The sequence below is a fragment of the Lactuca saligna genome, chromosome 2, assembly GCF_052625555.1.
Source record: "Lactuca saligna cultivar CGN05327 chromosome 2, ASM5262555v1, whole genome shotgun sequence".
NCBI lineage: Eukaryota > Viridiplantae > Streptophyta > Magnoliopsida > Asterales > Asteraceae > Lactuca > Lactuca saligna.
The window spans coordinates 163,627,266-163,648,180 of NC_136418.1; the positions used below are offsets into that span (position 1 = coordinate 163,627,266).

At 29.5% G+C, this 20,915-nt stretch overlaps 2 protein-coding genes and 1 long non-coding RNA gene across 3 annotated transcripts; 1 reads left to right on the forward strand and 2 right to left on the reverse strand.

Annotated features, from left to right (window-relative positions):
* Positions 1–692: 692 nt before the first annotated feature.
* On the reverse strand, positions 693–1,974 carry LOC145029294 (putative small nuclear ribonucleoprotein F). Its single transcript, XM_078977876.1, has 4 exons — positions 1,830–1,974; positions 1,153–1,278; positions 997–1,061; positions 693–919 (listed from the first exon to the last, which is right to left on the reverse strand). The coding sequence occupies exons 1-4, from the start codon at positions 1,833–1,835 to the stop codon at positions 850–852; spliced, it is 267 nt and encodes an 88-aa protein (XP_078834002.1). The 5' UTR covers positions 1,836–1,974; the 3' UTR covers positions 693–849.
* A 13,860-nt stretch (positions 1,975–15,834) lies between these two features.
* LOC145032522 (uncharacterized) lies at positions 15,835–16,830 on the forward strand. Its single transcript, XR_013677154.1, has 2 exons — positions 15,835–16,374; positions 16,619–16,830. It is a non-coding gene; the product is annotated as an uncharacterized LOC145032522 (long non-coding RNA).
* Positions 16,823–18,202, reverse strand: LOC145032521 (putative small nuclear ribonucleoprotein F). The gene is made up of 4 exons (XM_078981353.1): positions 18,075–18,202; positions 17,312–17,437; positions 17,156–17,220; positions 16,823–17,078 (listed from the first exon to the last, which is right to left on the reverse strand). Exons 1-4 carry the CDS (start codon positions 18,078–18,080, stop codon positions 17,009–17,011), a joined length of 267 nt encoding a protein of 88 aa, XP_078837479.1. The 5' UTR covers positions 18,081–18,202; the 3' UTR covers positions 16,823–17,008.
* Positions 18,203–20,915: the final 2,713 nt, after the last annotated feature.

The following is a 20,915-nucleotide window of genomic DNA, read 5'->3' on the forward strand; positions in this document are numbered from 1 at the left end:
TCGATGAGCTCGAAGACATTCTTCTTCAGGACGGAAATAGTCGAGGAGGGGGAAGTCTTTGACTTTTCAGAGAAGAAAAAGTAAAGATTTAATGGAGGTCCGAATGAGGGTTTGAATTAATAAGCCTATATCGACAACTGGACTTCTTCGACACATAAGCTTCCCACGTAAGCTTATTGGACACATCAACGTGCCACATAAGCATTGTAACCGGGAAACCTTCTAAAACTTGATAAAATGGTGTAATTAAAATGTCACTTACAAGTTTATCGGCCTAATATACAAAAAAAAAAAAAAAAAAAAAAAAAAAAAAAAAAAAAAAAAAAAAAACTTTAAGGACCAAATAAGCCATTGAATCAAGTTCCATATACTACATAAACATTATCTCTATTTTATAACATTATCTCTATTTTATAACGAGTACTTTATAAAATACCCACTCACTCGTTTTGTAAATTATTCATCGTTATACCATCTTGGATTTTGGTTTTTATAGTAGTGAAGGATGAAGAACATATTTTCATCGCCTGACATTGTGGATTTCATATGAATCTAGTAATGGGTCATACAAATTGAACATATTTTCACCCCGCTATGTTTTATAGTAAAATTTAAATGGTTAAAGTATTTTCTTTGTTAAATTTTAAACTGTTGTATTAAATATTTCCTTATGCAACAATATTTTTTAATGATTTGTGAAACATTGTCTGATATATTCATGGATCCACCCACATCCACACCTGATTAAATGTTGTAGGGAATATGGAGCACAAAATATTTCCATACAAAAACAGAAGAAATAAAAATAAAATACAATACATCTAATGATCCAATCCACCTGCTTGCTAGCTAATCACGATCTGCTTCCTCTATTTCTTCATCCTCTGGAACGCCTCGTAAATACAGAACATTATTACATCTGCATATCAAACACAAATCTTTTTAGCCAAGAATCTATGCACAAAACAGAACATTATTACATATGCCTCTACATACCTGATTAGAATCTCTCCAAGGTTACCAGTAAACTGCCCATCAATGTATTCTTCAGAGTTGGCCAACTGGAAAATAAGATGATGCCATTAAACAACATTAGAGGCACAAAAATGCACAAATGAACATAACAGGTTGAAACAAAAAGTTTAATCATACCTGCAAGTTCATGTAAGAATCAACAGAGACAAGATAACCTTTGTACTCCATTCCCCACTTGAGCTTCACAATCACTGGCTTCCCAGTCAAGTTGTTCAAGAAAGGTTTCGGATTAACTGGTACAGTCTGCAATGCATAACCAACTAAGTTAAGTTCCCAAATTTTCATCAAAAGTCTTTACTACTATCACAAAACTATACATTCAGAAAAAGTAAATCATCTGCAAACTGTTCAAGAATCAAAAGAAAAAACTACATGAAAGTGAGAGTAAAATGAAAAAACTACATGCTAACTACAACCCTACAATCAGAAATAACTAAGCGATAAAGTTGAATCAAATGTACATAATACGCAAATAACTGCTGAACAGAATATGAAAAAACCCCCAATTACCCGGTAAACTTTTGTCAATGTTTTCACAAAAACCCCCAATCCGCTCCCATTTAACCACAAAGTCTGGTTTATAAACATAAACTGACTCCTAGAGATTCAAACACTTTAATTAGCCTAAATCTCTTCGAACTAGCAAATATACCCTACTTGAGCGATAAGAAGACGATAACGATCTACTCATAGACTGGAAACAGTCTAATTATCTTGATACAAGAACGAAATAGAAGGAAAAAAAAAAAAAAAAAAGAGATACTGAATTCAGAAGCTCGAAGATTGTTACTTACAGCCATTGTCGTCGAGAAAAGGCAAACAGCCGATTTGACGATGAAGGTTTAGGGTTTTGACGTTCCGTCAACAGATTATCAGAATGAAAGCGTTAGATGTGTTTTGAGATTGCTGTTTAAACCTAGATGTATGTATTTTAGTTTGTGTAGTTGAAAAGGTTAAAATTTATTTTGCTCACTTCTTTTATTATATATAAAATGATCCAAAAATAAGTTATTGATTTATAGTAAAGGAAAAATAACTCAAAAGGATAATTAACTGTTGTGATTGTTTTATTTGATCAATTTTTTTTACTTAATATATCATCGTACTTGTTGTTTGTGTTTACCATAATCATTTTGACCGGTTTTTAACCTATGATAACCGGTTAAAGGGTTATGATGAATACAAACAACAAATTTGAAGGTATATTGAGTAAAAATAAAAATTAAAAAAAAAAAAAACAAATGAGAACAAACTCAACAGTTAGTTACCCTCCTGAGTCATTTTTCCCGAAAAGTTAAATGAAATTAAAGTTGCAAAATTATCAAAGATTGTAACCTTCTTTGACCATAACGTATATGAAGAGCGTTTCGGAGGGGTAACTTCGTTAAAACATGGTCTATGCTATGTTTATTGCGTTTAACTGTCAACACCTCTCTGCAAAATGATATGATTGTGTATGAGAGGTATATTTATTAGTATAAACGTTTACCTCAAGGTATATTATGGTGATATGTCTACAAAAGATGCATGATATTGTACATATTGATGTTGTATCTTATCACATGAATTCAATCTTAAAGCCAAGCAAAATAAAAAAATCACAGCACTTGTGATTCCACTCGTTTATAGACTTGTCTAGAATCCATGATACGATATCATTTGAATGAAAATGTAAACGTAGTCATTAAATACACATGCTTAGTCAAGATTCTCTTAATAAATATTCAACTGCATTACAAAGTTATACATGTATGAATAATGTTTTTTCGTGTTTTGAAGAGAAGCAAGAATGAATCTCACAAAGTCATTAATATCAGTAGGAGATGACGTGAGATTTGTTGTAAATGAGTAAAGGGAAAATAAATCAGGAGGGTACCCAACTGTCGCATTTGTTTTCATTTGGTCCCTTTCATTTTTGTGTACTCAATATACCATCGAATTTATTGTTTGTGTTCACTTTGACTGACTATCACATGTCAAAAGCTGGTCAAAATGGTTATGATGAACACAAACAATAAATTTGATGGTATATTGAGTACAAAAAAAATGGACCAAATGAGAACAAACGCAACAATTTAGTTACCCTCAAGAATCATTTTCCCTTAGTAAATTATAGAACCGGTTCTTGTGTTTTGGCCAAATTCATAGTTTTGGTCATTAAATATAAAATTTGATAGGTTCTATCCCCTATGGTTTATGAATATTACAGTTTAGATACATGTTTCATATAAAAAACTAGTTTACCCTTCTTTTTTCTATTTTTATTTTTTTAACAATTTATTATTATTATTATTATTATTATTATTATTATTATATATCAATTTTATTTGTTATTTGTTTTAATAAAATTTGTATAGATTTCTTATAAAATTATTTTTATTTTTTAAAATTAATATCGAAATTATATATATATATATATATATATATATATATATATATATATATATATATATATATATATATATATATATATATATATCATATTAGTATTTATTCTTAGCTTTATTTATTTAACATTGATTTTGTGGTTTGAAATTTTTTTAATTGTTTTAACTTATTATTCGAATATACGATTTAATAATAATAATAATAATAATAATAATAATAATCCATTTATGCAAAAAGACTAAATACTAATAATGAGGGTTATCAAAAATTCAAACGAAAGTGAAAGGGTTCTTTGTAAACAATAAAGGTGAAGTGTCAATGTTGTAAGTAGTTTTTTAAAACCAAGATAAGTTAGAGGACCAAAAGAGACAAAAAAAATTGACAAAAAAAGGAGCAAACATATATAACTTTAGGGACCAATCTTGTCAAACAATTAGGAAGTTTACTATTCCTAACTTTCATATCTTTTATATATATATATATATATATATATATATATATATATATATATATATATATAAAATAAAAAACCATAACTAGTATAATAATATATTACAATCAAAATCTCATCCAATACTATTTTGTTTATTTATGTCACAATTTTCTTTTCTCTCTTCAATATTTTTGCCTAAATTTCTATGTTTTTTTCCTTTACCATGTTTGCATTTTCTTTTATTAGAATCACCAACTTCAAAATTCTTAACTTTTGTAGCTCTGTTGGGAAAGATGAAAGAATGAATACTATTGGAAGTGGTCCAAATCTTAGCAGACCTCGATCTTATTATTACTAAAGCTTACATCTACTCCGATGGTGAATAGTTCATGGATGGTATGCTTATATTTATTATGTGAACATAAATATATTAAATAAAAATACGAGTTTAGTTATAAGTTCTTACTATTTTTCTTCTATAGTGTTTCATGTGACTGACCAACAAGGAAACAAAATAACAGACAATATGATGATTGATTACATAGAAAAGGTATGTTTTATTTAAGAAGAATAAGTGGCTTCAATTATTCTTCTTATTTATTGTTCTCAACTGTCAAAATATTGGTTTAATTTTCATATGAAATTTAGTCGGGATTTAGCTACTTTGAGTTTTGATTATTAATCTTTATCTAGGTAATTTGATAAAACAGAAGTTGATTATTAATCTTTTTCCCATTATACCCTTGCCCCTTTATGTTTATATTTTTTGCTTTTTGTTTAATTCTTTTGTAATGCAAACAAAGTTGTGATTTTTTTCACAACAAAATCTATATGTGTTTGGTGAGATTGTCTCCCGTTTTTTAAATAGAAGATGAAAATGTAAAATCAAAAATTTTCTTTTTACTAAAGTCTGACCTCATTCAAATGAATTAGCAACAATGTGTATACATATGCATATACGTATGTATATGCATATATATGCGTATGTATATGCATATGTGTATGTATATGTATATGTCATATATTTATTCTTATGCATATGCATAATCATATACTTATTCATATACATATGCATATGAATAAGTATATGAATATGCATATGCATATGTATATGCATATATGCATATGTCATATAGTTATTCTTATGCATATGCATATTCATATACTTATTCATATGCATATGAATATGCATATACTTATTCATATAACTATGCATATGCATATGCATATACTTATTCATATAACTATGCATATGCATATACATATTTATTCTTATGCATATGCATATCCATATACTTATTTTTATGTATATGAAAATACTTATTTATATGCATACGCATATACTTATTTATATGCATATGCATATACTTATTCTTATGCATATGTATATTCATATACTTATTCATATGCATATACATATATTTATTCTTATGCATATGCATATACTTATTATTATGCATATACTTATTATAATGAATATCTTATTTATATGCATATACTTATTATTATGCATATGAATATACATATAATTATTATTATGCATATGTATATACATATAATTAATATTATGCATATGCATATATACTTATAAATATGCATATAGTAATTCATATGCATATGCATACGCATAATAATCATATTTATTTAATTGCATTATGTGTATACTTATTTTTATGCATATGTATATGATGTATTCATATGCATAATTGCATATGCATATATATCGTTACTCTTAAAATGTTCTTTAAAAATGTCCATCTGCATATGCATATGTTTTTTTTAAAATATGTATATATATAAAAAAATATGAATATGCATTAAAAATGTATATTTTTTTTGAAAAATTCTTTTTTTAAATGTTAAATTTGAAATGTAATAAACATTTTCTTTGTTTTAAAAAAATATAAAAAATTACTTTTTTTCAAATAAGTAAAAATATACCTTATATTTCAAAACTAAGATTTATAAAAGGAATTTTTCAAAAAAAAAACATTATTAATGCGTATTTTTTTGTACATATATACATTTAAAAAAAAGTGCATATCTACATGCACCTTTTTTTTTGCATTTATATTACATATATTTATTTACATGCACATTGTTTTTCATCTATGCACATTACACAGACACATAACACCATTTGCCAGATTTAAAGGTAGCTACAAAAACCATAATAAATGATAAATGCTATAATTTGAAATATTAAAAGTATTAAATTAAAAACAAGTTCATAGCTACAACTTTTATTTTCTTGTTATTAAATACAAATATCACAGAATAAAGTAAAATATAACTTACAAAAGTTACAAAAAAATACAACAAAAGAATTGCAGCAACATGGATGAATTTGCATTTATAGTTTCAATCTTGAGGTCGATACAAGAAAGTGAATGGAGGCTGCTAATTACCAGTGTACGAAAGTGAATGGAGAAAAATGTTGAAATCAGGGAATGTGTTCGATATATAAGAAAGGAAGCAATTGCATCATCGTTTCAAAATTTTTGATAAGATTATATTTATTGATTTATTGTGTTATATTGTTCAATTCCAAATAATTGGACTAATATTCTGGTGATTTGTTAGGACCAACCCAAGATAACATTGGCATCAATGCGGGAATATATACTCAGTCGAAGCTTGTTGTGAAAAAAAAAACTTGATTTTTCTCCAGATGCTGAATCAAATTCAGAGTTTTTGACTCATGTAAAGTCAACTTATCTGCTTAGAATATCCTTTTCTAATTTCATTTCTTACTATAACAAAATTATACATTGAAAAATCTACCTAATCAATGTTATATGAAAGTATATTGCTATTTCTTGCATTACTCTTTATGAATAATGTTTTTCTTTTGATTCAAGGTTTCAATGGTTTCAACACTCAAGCATGACGACTTTGTTGAGTTGTGTAGTTATTATGTTGAAGGGAATACACATGTCTTGGCTTATGAATTTACGATCATGGGATATTCATATGAGATGCATTAAAGATATATTTATTAAATATGTATGTGAATATGCATATGCTTTTTAAAATATGCATATACACAAACAATATGAATATGCTTTAAAAATGTATTTTTCTGAAAAAATCTTTTTTCAAATATTAATTTCAAATTTTAAGGAATATTTTCATAGATTTAAAAAAAATCAAAAAAATTAAAAATAAAATTTAAAAATAAAAATATATGAAAATATGCCTTATATTTCAAAAATAAGATTTAAAAAAAGAATTTAAAAAAATGCTTTTTTAATGCATATATATATATATATATATATATATATATATATATATATATATATATATATATATATATTCTAAAAAGATATGCATATATACAAACATATAATTTTTTTTCTGTAATATTTTTAGATATATGTATTAACATGCACATATGAAATTTGGTAATTAAATTCATTGTAGATAAAAAGTGTTCTCTTTCTCTCCCTCAATTTAGTTCTCCATTGATCTTTTATATATATATATATATATATATATATATATATATATATATACATACATACATACATATATATATATATACATACATATATATATATATATATATATATATATATATATATATATATATATATTAGCCGTTTACCCGCGCCAAGCGACGGGTGCAAATTTTTTCAGAAATTACTCGGTAAAAACGATTAGTTCTTTTGTGCAAATAGTTTACCACATATAAACAATTATATAAAAGTCATGTTAGCAAAACGAAATCAATAAGAATTTAAAATGAAAAGTTGAGAAAATTTACAAATATACATTAACACATGATTAATTGTGCATTATTAGTCGCACAACATTTCTTTATAAACCACATTTGATGTATAGACATCACTGCCATTTAATTGTTCGTCAGAGTTCACTAATACTTTTTTATTGACACATGATATCCTTCTGGGAAATGCCATATAAAGTTGGTCATGCAACAAAATCCATTTCAAAAGATAAGTATCTACATGCAAGATTGTTTGTTTTCGAGCTTTGTTGATTGTCATTTCGAAACATAATTGAATTGGAAACAATTTTCTCTTCAACTTGAATGAGAATATGTCATCTTTAGATGGACATAGAAAAATCCTTGTAAAAAACAATCAATTTTCAGCATGTTGACCAACAACTATTTCGACATCAATGACATTGTTCTAATTTTTTTTTACATATTAATCAGGTGTCATTCCATAATCCATGTTTGAATCTCAGAGTAGCCTACATGGTCATTTATTCCAATTCTTCAACATAATTGTCACTTTATTCCTTGTTAATATGATTCGTTCTAGATTGTGTTGTAGTATATTCATTCTACTACGAATTTATAAAAAAAAAATGAAAAACTCCACCATGTAATCGGCTCACACAACTCTCTCATGCCTTACACGACACCTATTTTCTGAAAAATATGATATATTTTAGTATGTAATACAAAATTAATAAAAGTTAGTTTTAATTTTATTACCATGAAAAAACATGTCCTGATTTTTTTTTTCTTTTGTATTATGGAGTGAGAATTGCTTTTGTAGTGATGATTAATTAAAACAAATAATAAAAGTAATTAAAAATACTATTTCATAAAAAAATATTTCTAAAATGGTATTTTATGTAAAACGTACAATCACCGTATGTTATATGAATTTGAACCAAAAACCAATTGTGTTTAAAATTTTCAAAAAAAAAAAAATAAGTTTTTATTTAAATTTAACTTTTACAATAAATATTCGATTAACCCTAAAATTAAGAGATTTAGTTAGGACAAAATAAATTAAATAATTGAAAGCTAATAAAAATATGCCCTATATTTACTAATCTTTTAGAAATCTTCATTCATACAATTATTTTAAAATTAATTATTATACTATATTCAATATATTCAACATAAGCATGCACTTCGAGTTGAATTTATAACAATTATTGGTCTGTATGATTAGGTACAATGTAACCTACATATAATGAACAATGTAAGTAATAAAGCAAATAAGTAATTTTTAATATATATGTTACCATAGTTTAACCATATTGATCCATATATAGTGTCTAATATGTATTGTTACAACTTTATATGTTGACTTATGTTGTGGATTTCAAATACAGTCAAATGAATATAAAACAAACAAAAAGGAGACAACATGACACCTTGCAAATAAACAGTAGAAAATGACCAGTCAATGGGTTTTTCAGGTGTACACATCATACATTAAAAATTCAAAAACCATGTCAACCACAACGTACACACAAAATCGAGTTGCTGGTAATACTCCAGAATCTCTACAATAGAAATTAAGGAAACAAATAAACAGAAAATGTGGGCAAAATAGTGGATCCAACATAGGAAATTATCATCACAATTTATTATCTGCAGTTTTTGACAAGGTCATCCTTCTTGAAAAACAAATCAATCCAAAAAATCTTTCTAATCTAATAGGTCACCAAGAATCAAATGCTAAGTAAATGTTACTCCACCAAAGTGATAAAACGGACTATATGCTAGAAATAGCAACATACTTGAGCAGGTTGGTGTTTCTTGCATTTAACCCATCTTCTCTTTAAACACACACACAAAGACACTTCAACCAGCTTCTATAAACACCTAGCTTCATAGATACATAAAAAAAGATACTTTAATAGGCTACAAAACTAAACAATTAGCCGAAGTATGATATTATAATTGGTATACACTAAAAAAATTATATTTTTGTTATACACTCACACTCATACAGGTAGCCAAACGAATACATAAAACCGCAACCCCTATAGAAAAAAAAAACTCCACCAGAAAAACATTTTGTATAAAAACAGGAGATGTGATAGAATATAGAATAGTCTGTTTCTTTTTTGGACCGAATGTAATGTTTGAGTAAATGACCTTTTTACCCGTCTATTTGTAATCATACCAACAAACAATTTGAAATTTTTTTTATACATTCGTAACTAATATGTTATCATGAACAAAATAGATATTTGTATTTATCAAGAAATTCAAATAATTAAAAAAAAAAAGTGCAATTGAACCTAAAGTCGGTTGATGGATTGACTCCTTGCCACCCCATATCCTTCCATTGCTCTGAGGTCAAACCTTGAAGTTTAACATCTGGATATGTTAAATACCACAAATCTATAAGAGCTTTCTGTTGATAACATAAATTATTATTTATGTTAACCTTTTCCAAAGTAATGATTATTCATTATTATAAACAAAAATCTAAAGCGGTGTTGAAATATACTTGATGTTCAAGGCTTTCTTCATCAAATGGTATGTTCAATCTTTCTTGAATCCTTTGAAGACGCGCTCCTTCTGAAACAAGTTGCATAAAAATTTGTTATCTCCTAACTTTTTTCCAAATTTGTCCTCAAATATAATTTTATCCAAACAACACTTTATGAATTAGTTGTAAAGGAGTGAGAGTGTAATCCAAATATTTATTACTTTCAAAGCGGTTGAGGCCTGAGCGTCTAAAAATTCCTCCAATCAGAGTTCGTGATCCAACCATGACATCAGCTAAATTCAATACATGGAAAAGAAAATAAAAAACTTTAATTTTGATATGACAAGACCTTTAGGCCTTGTCTGATCATCTAGTCTCAGACTCTCGGTTATATTAAAAAGATAGAAACTTTTGTTTCCACTTAATGCAGGAATTTGTCCTCATTTGGTTAATGTTGTTACATAAATATGCATTTAACCCAACGTTAAATTACAACAAAGCAATAAGAAAATTTTCACTCACTAATTCATTGAGCTAATTGTGATTTTGTGGCAACAGAATCATGCGAAAATTTCAAGATATTCCTTTTCTTGAGTCTCCAATGATAGTAGTCATCTTCATCAACCTGGTTTGAAATTAGAAACAAATATATTAATCAAAAAGGAAATAAAGTTACAAATGGGGGATCCAGAGAGGAACCAAAGGGTAATTAGACCTTTTTTGAACAAAGGAAATGATAAAGTAAAGGGGAAAAGACATAATGAGATTATGAGACAATACCCAAATGATAAACCATACAGTCCATGAAGATGCAAAATCGTAGTCCAAGAAAACAAACAAAAACCATATCAACAATAAATTAAACTAAGGAGGCATAAATAGAAACAATACACATCTAAATGCCATTGCCTGAACCAGAGTATAAATAAACAAGAAGGATATAAATGGCAAAGGAGAAAAGTAAGCTACCCTTCTTGTTGGCCAAAACCTGAACCAGGGATAGTAGAAATGTCAGTGGCTTCCAAGAGCTTGAGGCAATAAAAAACATCAGGAACTTTTCCAGCACTTCTTGTAGCTTCAATTGCTTTTGGGTGTAGTTTTATTTGTGGGAATGAATACATGGCGCCACATTTCAAATTTAAATAAATAAGAAAGAATTAATATCTCATTTCATGTCTATATGACTAATAACCCGAAAGATTTCATTTGTGTTTTAGGATCATAATAACATTTGCAACATTTACAAATAAAAATAATTCCTTCTAGTTATATTACAACTTTTGGTTTATAAGGTTTACCTCTAAGAAAATTTGAGATTCTGATCAATTATGCATTAACTTTTGATGCATTGAATGGTAATGGTAAACTCACCTGTAGAGAAAAATAGTTGCCTCAACGCCTCCATGAAGGGCATAGACTCGATGTCACCTTCTTGTAAATTCTGGCAATATTATCACATTCACTGTAAGGCAGTTCAAGAGTCACCATCTCAAACCCAAATCGACCAGCTCCATGTAATCCTCCTCGTACAGCTTAGGAGCCATGAATTCAAGTGTCCCCATGTAACGCCCGCAGATCCGGGCTAGTCAATTTAGAGGCAATAGGGGTCAAAAATGACTTTTCGACAAAAGATTATTTAGAATGAATAGTCTTAACCAAGTTTTAGAATATGTCACAAGGTTTCCGTACATATATAGAACGCCGAAATCCGAGTTATAACGAAGAAGTTATGGCCCGCCGAAGTTTTACGGCAAAACCGGCACGGCACCGGAAGACGTAAATAGTGAATTTACGATAGAAGACTTTTTAGCCTTAGCAATCTAAACAAAAGTCGTAGAATATGTTAAACTAAGAGCGTCGATAAAAAGAACGCCCAAATCTGACTTCGTATGAGGAAGTTATGATTTTTCTAAGATTCGGCTTAGCAGTGTACAGCCCGAAACTCGAATTTTAGTTCGAGCGGTTTTTGGCTTACGTGAAATAAATGAGAGTTGAAGATCCCATTAATAGGAACTCAACGGTAAAAAGACAGACGAAAACGGAGTCCGTATGAAGGAGTTACGAATTCTTCACGGTCATTTAACAGTCTAAACGCCTCGTACTGTTAAATTTAAGATCGGTCGAGAATTAGCCGACGGAGTCAAAATGAAAGTTGTAGATATTATTTTTACCTACGCGTGGATATAAATAACGTCAAAAACGAAGGTCGTATGTGAAAGTTACGGATTTTAGAAGTCGGAAGTGTGTTGTGCGAAAATGGGTGATGTGGCACAATCTTGGCCATTGCTTTCTCCCCAAGTCTTGCCACTAGATGGTGACATGTGGCACCAAGTTCAGCTATTTTCACCCTATAAATACCACCTCTCCCACCCTCATTTTCTTCACACCTTTCCCATTCTTTCTTCTCTTTACTCTCTCTCTAGAACCTCTCTCTAGCCCCGAAATCCCCCGAAAAGCCTAGGGAACCTCCCTAGCATGAGGCGGAAGCCCCGGAGTGCTCGATGGCTCCGAGAAGAAGAGCTTTTCGGCTCGGAAACGCTGCTCCAAGCAAAGCCTGGTTTTCTATAAAACCCGCTGTAAGTGAGCTACGCCTACGCTATTTTTAATATAGTTTTTATTTAATTATATTAACGTTATTAAGAACATATAATAAATACTTGGGCTATTATTATGGGTTATGTAAGTATTTTTTTAACGCTTATATAATAGTAATAATAGCTAGACTATTAATTAGTCTCGGCGAATAATAGACTAAAATCTATTGGTGATAATACTAGGTTTCGTCGAAGGAAATTATTTTAAAGTAAACGAAGCGATGTCCGAGTACCGAGTCACCACCTTCTCAGGTGAGTGCATAGTCCCTTTCATGAACATGATTTTAATACAAGTATTGATTGAAGTATTAATTATATGTTTATGTGCGAGTTAATTGATGTTGCTTGAAATTCGTGTTAAAGAACATACCTGATTATATTTGATAATTTAGGATAAAGAGTAGACCTAAATTAAAAATGAGGAATATTGGGTAGTATATTCTTACGAGTACAAGTGAGTAAAACTCAGAGAATAGAAGTTAGTATATGTCACTTATCCGGGAGTATGGATTAGACATAGTCATTGTCCCTAGTCCGAGAATATGGATTAGGCATAATCATTCGTCGTTAATCCGAGAGTATGGATTAGCTATTGTCCCTAGTCCGAGAGTATGGATTAGGCATAATCATTCATCTTTAATCCGAGAGTATGGATTAGTCATTCGTCCCTAGTCCGAGAGTATGGATTTGGTAAATTCGTTCATTTCTGATCCGAGAGTATGGAGTAGGTAAAACGACTAATCTTAGGTCCGAGAGTATGGATAGCCTCGTTGCGAGGATCGACGGGGTGGGATAAGAGTTGTTTATATATATGTATAGTGAAATTGTATATTTTGTGAATTTTAAACTATATATATGGTATAACATTGTGGGATTGAAATCCCTATGTGCTCACCAGGTTTCCCAACCTGACCCACTCAGTTTATTTATATCACAGGTGTTGATATGAAGTGACATTACACTGAGAGATTTAAAGAGATGTAGACCACTAGTGTGAATAATTGTAAGTTCTGTTTATGCTTATGTTCCTGTATTAACGATGACGTCCCAAACGTTTTAAAATGAAATAAATACGTTTCTTCGAAAATGTTTTAATAACGTATTTACCATGTTTTTCTGGGAACAAATTCCGCAACCTTTTTATAAAATGAAGTACTCTGATTTTTATAAAGCATAAACAAAATCGGTCTTTTCTGGCCGTGATTTTGGGGATGTCACATCCCAGTATTGAATGTGCACAATGGCTCTTACCAACTATTGCAGCCAAACCCAAATTGCCAATTTTTACCTAATATGTATATATCTATTCATTAATTAATTATATATTTATTATTAAAAATGTTTAAAACCAATCCTTTATTGGATCAATATTTGTACCTCGCCGATATTGCTATTGATGAAGACATTGCTGCAATTGAGATCTGTGTGAATGATACAGGGTTCATGCTTGTGTAGATAATCTAAGCCTTTCAATATTTGCAATGACCACTTCTTCAAGGCCTGCATCGAAACCTGTAGCGTCCGTACCTGCCGCTCGGATCCACCTCCACAAACGCTTCCGAATCCAATTCCATTGTCGGCATCAAAGGTTGTTTCAGGTTATATATCGAATCAAATACACGACTGAACTGAATTTTACATTAAGAAAAAGATAAAAGTAGAGAGACAGAAAAGAAACGACATATGATGATGAAGATGATGGTGAAGTAGTACCATGAAGAGCGCGGAGGAAATGTGTCGGCCACCGAAGTTCCTTAATTCAGGAGCAGTCAGCAGCAGACGAGGGGAAAAGGTAAAAGGCGTGTCAATGGAAGAAGGGTTTATAGCTTTCGATGCAGGTTGAAGAGAAGTCCTCAGTCGTAGCTAGAAGAGTTAGGGCTTTTTCTTTTTTATGGTGTGTGATGTCTGGTGGCGATAGAGGGGACATTATAGGGCTAGGGATTACAGTTAATAGCTGAGACCTGAGAGCGTTTTAGGGTGAAAATTGAAGGCGGGGAAAGGGGCATCTTTGGTGGTGTCGATGTGAATAGGTTAGATGGCAGAGCTTTAGGGTTTCTGAGGATCGAAGATGCTAAGACGTCTGTTAGGGTGAAAATCGAAGGCGGGGAAAGGGTTTATATTGGAAACGCTGGAGATCCGCCATGTTAAGACCTCGACTGCTTGAAGGCTGACGATCGGATTGAGGATCGAAGATGTTGAGTATCATTAATCCGTCTTCATGACCATCTGCGGATCTGTTCATCACCACCTCCGTATGAAGTTGGAAAGGGGCATGTCGATGTGAATAAGTTAGATGGTTGTGGTTAGGAGATTAGGTAAGGTCATTGTACGGTGTAGTATATGATCCTTGTGTAGGCGTGTAGTATAATACGTATATTGCTTAATGTCATTGTACATTGGGTAAGATATGTTGTACCTCTTAATTTTCAAGAGGTGGGCAATATCCTTAATAATATAGTTAAGATATATATATATATATATATATATATATATATATATATATATATATATATAACTATTGTAATAAAAGAATATTTTTATCTCCTTTTAACATGTGTCATCATATTAAGGTTCCTAATTAATACATATTTTATTCTTTTTTTGTCATGTGGCACCCTATTAGACCTTTTAACTAATGAATGTCATTTATCAACCTATTAATTTTCTATTTCAAATTTCAAATTTTAAATTTCACACTTCAATTACATTAAATTAACAACATTAAGATAAAAACTAAAATAAAATTAATACAAATTATAAGGTGATATAAATTCACGTATTTATTTAAATTAACGATTATAATTTTATATAAATAAAAAATATCTCTTAATTAATAATTTATTTAAAATAATTGTTTAATAATTTTGAATAATCACTATGAAAGTTTAATTAATTTTATAACCGTGGTTTCCACAGGTTATAAACTAATATATATATATATATATATATATATATATATATATATATATATATATATATATATATATATATATATATATATATATATATATATATATATATATATATATATATATATAACTTAGGGAAATGTCCATGTCATTTAATCCATTGAATACCCCCAAAATTCTTTGACAAAGATGTATGCAACAAGACACGATAGTGTAAAGACTTTGTTTTAATTAAATCTAAAGATATTTACAAATGACAAAAGAAGACTTTGAAGAACAAACCCATACATCAATTACACAGTGTGCCTTGTACGATTCATTTTGCTTCGCATATAAATTCCAATGGTTTCCCAACATCTTTGAGATGCCTCCCTACCCAAGTGATGGGTGAAGAATTTGAAGAATCGGAGGTAATTTTCGTGGAAGTTGCGTTACAAAGCAAACAAGATAATCACTACCACGTTGACATACGTCAAGGTAACGAGTTAAAGAGAAAACGGAAGAAAAAGAGGAAATCTTCAATTCCAATTAACATTCCAGAAAATAAATTAAACTTACATGAATATGAAGAATCGGTAGATGATTTTGATTTATTTGAAGATGATGATGAAAGAGGTGAGAGAATAGTTCCGCCTCATGTGATTTGGCGTCGGAGAATCGTTGAAAATGTTGCATATTCAATATATACAGGAAGAGGGACGACCTTGAAGATAAGAGATTTTATTCTAAAGTTGACGGGATTTCTTGAAAATTGATTATCATGGTTTCTTTTAGATCACTGAATAGAAGGTTACGCTTGTAAGGTATACTATTTATATTTTTGGAATACATTATCGAATCTAAAATTTGCATTTTTGGACAAATGATGCGTTTTCAAAATTGTAGCTCTTAAAAACTTTCTTTGTTGCAAAAGAATTTATTTTGTGTTATTATAAATAAATAGTTAAATACAACGATTAGTAAGTAAAAATATAAAGTGCACTTTATAAAATACCCACCCACTCGTTTTGTAAATTATTCATCGTTATACCTTCTTGGGTTTTATAGTGGTGAAGGATGAAGAACATATTTTCATCGCCGACATTGTGGATTTCACACGAATCTAGTAATGGGTCATACACATTGAACATATTTTCATCCCCTTATGTTTATAGTAAAATTTAAAAGTATTTTCTTTGTTAAATTTTAAACTGTTGTATTTTAACATATAACCTACGTTGTAATATATTTATGATTAAACAAAATTAGATATTTCCTTATGCAACAATATTTTTTAATGATTTGTGAAACATTGTCTGATATATTCATGGATCCACCCACATCCACACCTGATTAAAAGTTGTAGGGAATATGGAGCACAAGATATTTCCATACAAAAACAGAAGAAATAAAAATAAAATACAATACATCTAATGATCCAATCCACCTGCTTGCTAGCTAATCACGATCTGCTTCCTCTATTTCTTCATCCTCTGGAACGCCTCGTAAATACAGAACATTATTACATCTGCATATCAAACACAAATCTTTTTAGCCAAGAATCTATGCACAAAACAGAACATTATTACATATGCCTCTACATACCTGATTAGAATCTCTCCAAGGTTACCAGTAAACTGCCCATCAATGTATTCTTCAGAGTTGGCCAACTGGAAAATAAGATGATGCCATTAAACAACATTAGAGGCACAAAAATGCACAAATGAACATAACAGGTTGAAACAAAAAGTTTAATCATACCTGCAAGTTCATGTAAGAATCAACAGAGACAAGATAACCTTTGTACTCCATTCCCCACTTGAGCTTCACAATCACTGGCTTCCCAGTCAAGTTGTTCAAGAAAGGTTTTGGATTAACTGGTACAGTCTGCAATGCATAACCAACTAAGTTAAGTTCCCAAATTTTCATCAAAACTATACATTCAGAAAAGTAAATCATCTGCAAACTGTTCAAGAATCAAAAGAAATTCTTTTAAACCCAATCCAAGCATCAGCAAAAAAATAACAATTTTCTCCACAAACTTAGATGCCGATGATGATAGTTCATCAGATGCAAGTGAGAGTAAAATGAAAAAACTACATACTAACTACAACCCTACAATCAGAAACAACTAAGCAATAAAGTTGAATCAAATGTACATAATACGCAAATAACTGCTGCACAGAATATCAAAAAAAAACCCCAATTACCCTGTAAACTTTTGTCAATTTTTTACACAAATACTCGAGCCTTATATTTCGAGCGTATATGAGCAACCCAAAATGATAAATCCGCCCCCATTTAACCACAAAATCTGGTTTATAAACACAAACCGACTCTTAGAGATTCAAACACTTTAATTAGCCTTAATCTCTTCAAACTAGCAAGTCTACCCTACTTGAGCGATAAGAAGACGATAACGATCTACTCATAGACTGGAGACAGTCTAATTATCTTTATACAAGAACGAAATAGAAGGAAAAAAAGAGATACTGAATTCAGAAGCTCGAAGATTGTTACTTACAGCCATTGTCGTCGAGAAGAGGCAAACAGCCAATTTGACGATGAAGGTTTAGGCCTTTAGGGTTTTGACGTTCCGTGAATACGTTAGAAAAGTTTTGCGTTTAAATACGTTAGATGTGTTTTGGGATTGCCTTTTAAACCTAGATGTATTTATTTTAGTTTTTGTAGTTGGAAAAGTTAAATTTTATTTTCTTAACTTTTATTATATGTAAAATGCTCCAAAAATAACCTATTGATTTATAACTTTTTCAAAAATATTACTTTTTTTTATAATTTTTTATAAAATATTATTGTTTTTAACTTCAATTTTCTTCACGTAAGTGTTGGGTAAAAGTGGATATCCATTTAATTATTATTTTATAGATAGTTTTTTATATCTTTTATTAATCAACTTTATAAATAAGATGTATTAGCAAAAGTGGATATCCATTTAATTATTATTTTACAGACAATTTCCGTATATATTTCATAGATCAACTTTGTAAATAAGACGTACTAGCGGTTCGACTAACTTAATCTTATACGTATAATAATAATTAAACATTTAATTCTACATATAGTATAAGATGTATTTTTTAAACTTTTTCAAAAAAAAAAATATTTGTTTATATTTAAATTTTGAAAATTAAACAATTAGTTTAAATTTAAAATAAACAAAATAAGATTTGACATTAATTATTAAGTTTAATTAATATCTAAATTAATTATTTATACACATAAAAAATCAATCATATTAATCAACAAATAATTAATCAAGCTAAAGACCTATCTCCTAATTTTTAGGCTTTTATTTTATCATCATATATTCAGTAAAATCGGATTTAGAAGATAAATATAGCAGATAATTATCACACATAAGAAGATTAGGCAGATAAGCTTCAAAAAATCGGATCTGAATGGAGCTCACATCGTGAGCATCAATGCTCACGTCGTGAGCTGCGACTATTCCAAAAAATCTAGTTTCTTTTGTTTTGATCAATTCACCAATGTGCAAATACATAAAAGAAATACATTGGCTCTTCATACCACTAATGGAAACCATATGTTACAAAATTATATGCACTAAGCAGAAAAACATTTAACAATTAAATGATTATGGCACATGCAACCTATAAAGGATCTATGTCTTTCACATAAAGGCAACATACTATGAACTATCAAAACCACAAAACTTCTTATCAAAATCTGAATTTATAAGATTGAATACATACCTTATTGATTGTGTATGCAAACAATCAAGAAACCATTTTGTCGATCTTTTGGAAGCAAGCCTCACAAGCGTCGTGCCTCTAGTGGTTCACATCCAACACAAACAAGAAGGATATTAAGGAAAGAGGATGAAGAAGATCAAAATTTCAGCCTATACTCTTTAAGGTATGAGTGGTCGAAAATTATAGCCCTAGGGGCCTTTATATAGTGCAGTCAGGAAACCCTAGATAAGCTCAAACCCAATATAACAATATTATCTTGAACTAGGTAATTATCTAACTTCCTAATTATCCATCAAGGATAATTTTAGAAACCTTAAAGGCCTCAAGATGGTTCTAGAATGCCTCATGTTCAACTACTGAACAATTGTACTTTAGTCCCTGCACTTTCAATTCATTCTTTTGGTCTCCAAAAGGAAAGAAAGGGTGAATGAAGATGGTGTGGAGAATGAGCATGTTATTAATTCTCCAGGGTCTCCAGTAACTCATGCTCTCTGATATTGTTATCATGTTTTATGTTCAATCACCAAGCACATGCTGCAAGCTTGAACTAAATGCAAGATTCCATTGATCTAGATAGGATGCAAATAACAATGTATTATCATTGATATGTGATTAGATCATCTTTTTTACATGATGTTGTAAAATACTTGAATATTGAGATAAATGTATACTTTGTACAAGGAAAATTTTGAATGCACATTTAGAAAGTAATAATCTGATTTCAAATAATATAGATAAGACATAGTATATGGATGTACTTTTTCAATATTATAACACCCTTAATACCTTAACAATAAATCAAGTTAAGCTATGTTAAGTGTTTTATCTTATCTACTTTAACAATCAAGAGTAAGGTTAAGTGTAAATTGTTTTTCTCCTTTTTTTTATTTTTATATTAATAAATAGACTTTTTATATATGTTAATGAGTTTAACCTATAATGACATCATGTGTTTGACTTTCAGAAAATTGACTTTTAATCTAAATCAAGAGTTATTTTATATGGAAGTTTAAGCAGAAGATGAGCATAAGAACATATTGAGGAGACGAGACTTTAAAATATTTTCAATTCAGTTAAGCTTCTTTTGTCTTTCCATTTTCATTTCTAGACCAACTTTATTCCAAATCATTTTAAAGCCTCTCTAAATAATCGTTATAGAGTATGTGGTCTAATGTATAAATATGAAATCAATAGCATTGTAATTTGAGTAAAAAACTATTCAATATCTGATGTATAACATGGCTATAATTGGGTAGATTTTACAGGGTACAATGATTTAACAAGAATAAATAAAATTTGAGTGTTATAATAAATAAGTCATTGGAAGTACACTGATTATTCTTTATGGCTAAAGATTTTAAAATGGGCTAAAAAAACTTCATTTGAGTGGATGAAATTGCTTGCAACACGCTAAGTTGGATTTTGGTCTTAGTATTCATGATCTTTAGTTTTATTTGTGTATTAATACATGATGTGATGATCACATTTTGATGATATTAAAAGAGCTAAGATAAAAAAAAAGGGAGCTTGATCAATGTGAGCTAAATATGATCATGAGAAATGGACTTTGGTCACATGGTTTAAAGATCATAATTTAGAGATACTACTAAGGAGTTAGGATAATTTAATAG

Excerpts from the sequence above, each read along its gene's own strand:
- LOC145032521 (XM_078981353.1), bottom strand. Across the intron at positions 17,221-17,311 it reads ATTCTTACATGAACTTGCAG|TTGGCCAACTCTGAAGAATA; the intron begins GTATGATTAAAC and ends CTTATTTTCCAG. Across the intron at positions 17,079-17,155 it reads CTTGGAGAGATTCTAATCAG|ATGTAATAATGTTCTGTATT; the intron begins GTATGTAGAGGC and ends TTTGATATGCAG.
- LOC145029294 (XM_078977876.1), bottom strand. Across the intron at positions 1,062-1,152 it reads ATTCTTACATGAACTTGCAG|TTGGCCAACTCTGAAGAATA; the intron begins GTATGATTAAAC and ends CTTATTTTCCAG. Across the intron at positions 920-996 it reads CTTGGAGAGATTCTAATCAG|ATGTAATAATGTTCTGTATT; the intron begins GTATGTAGAGGC and ends TTTGATATGCAG.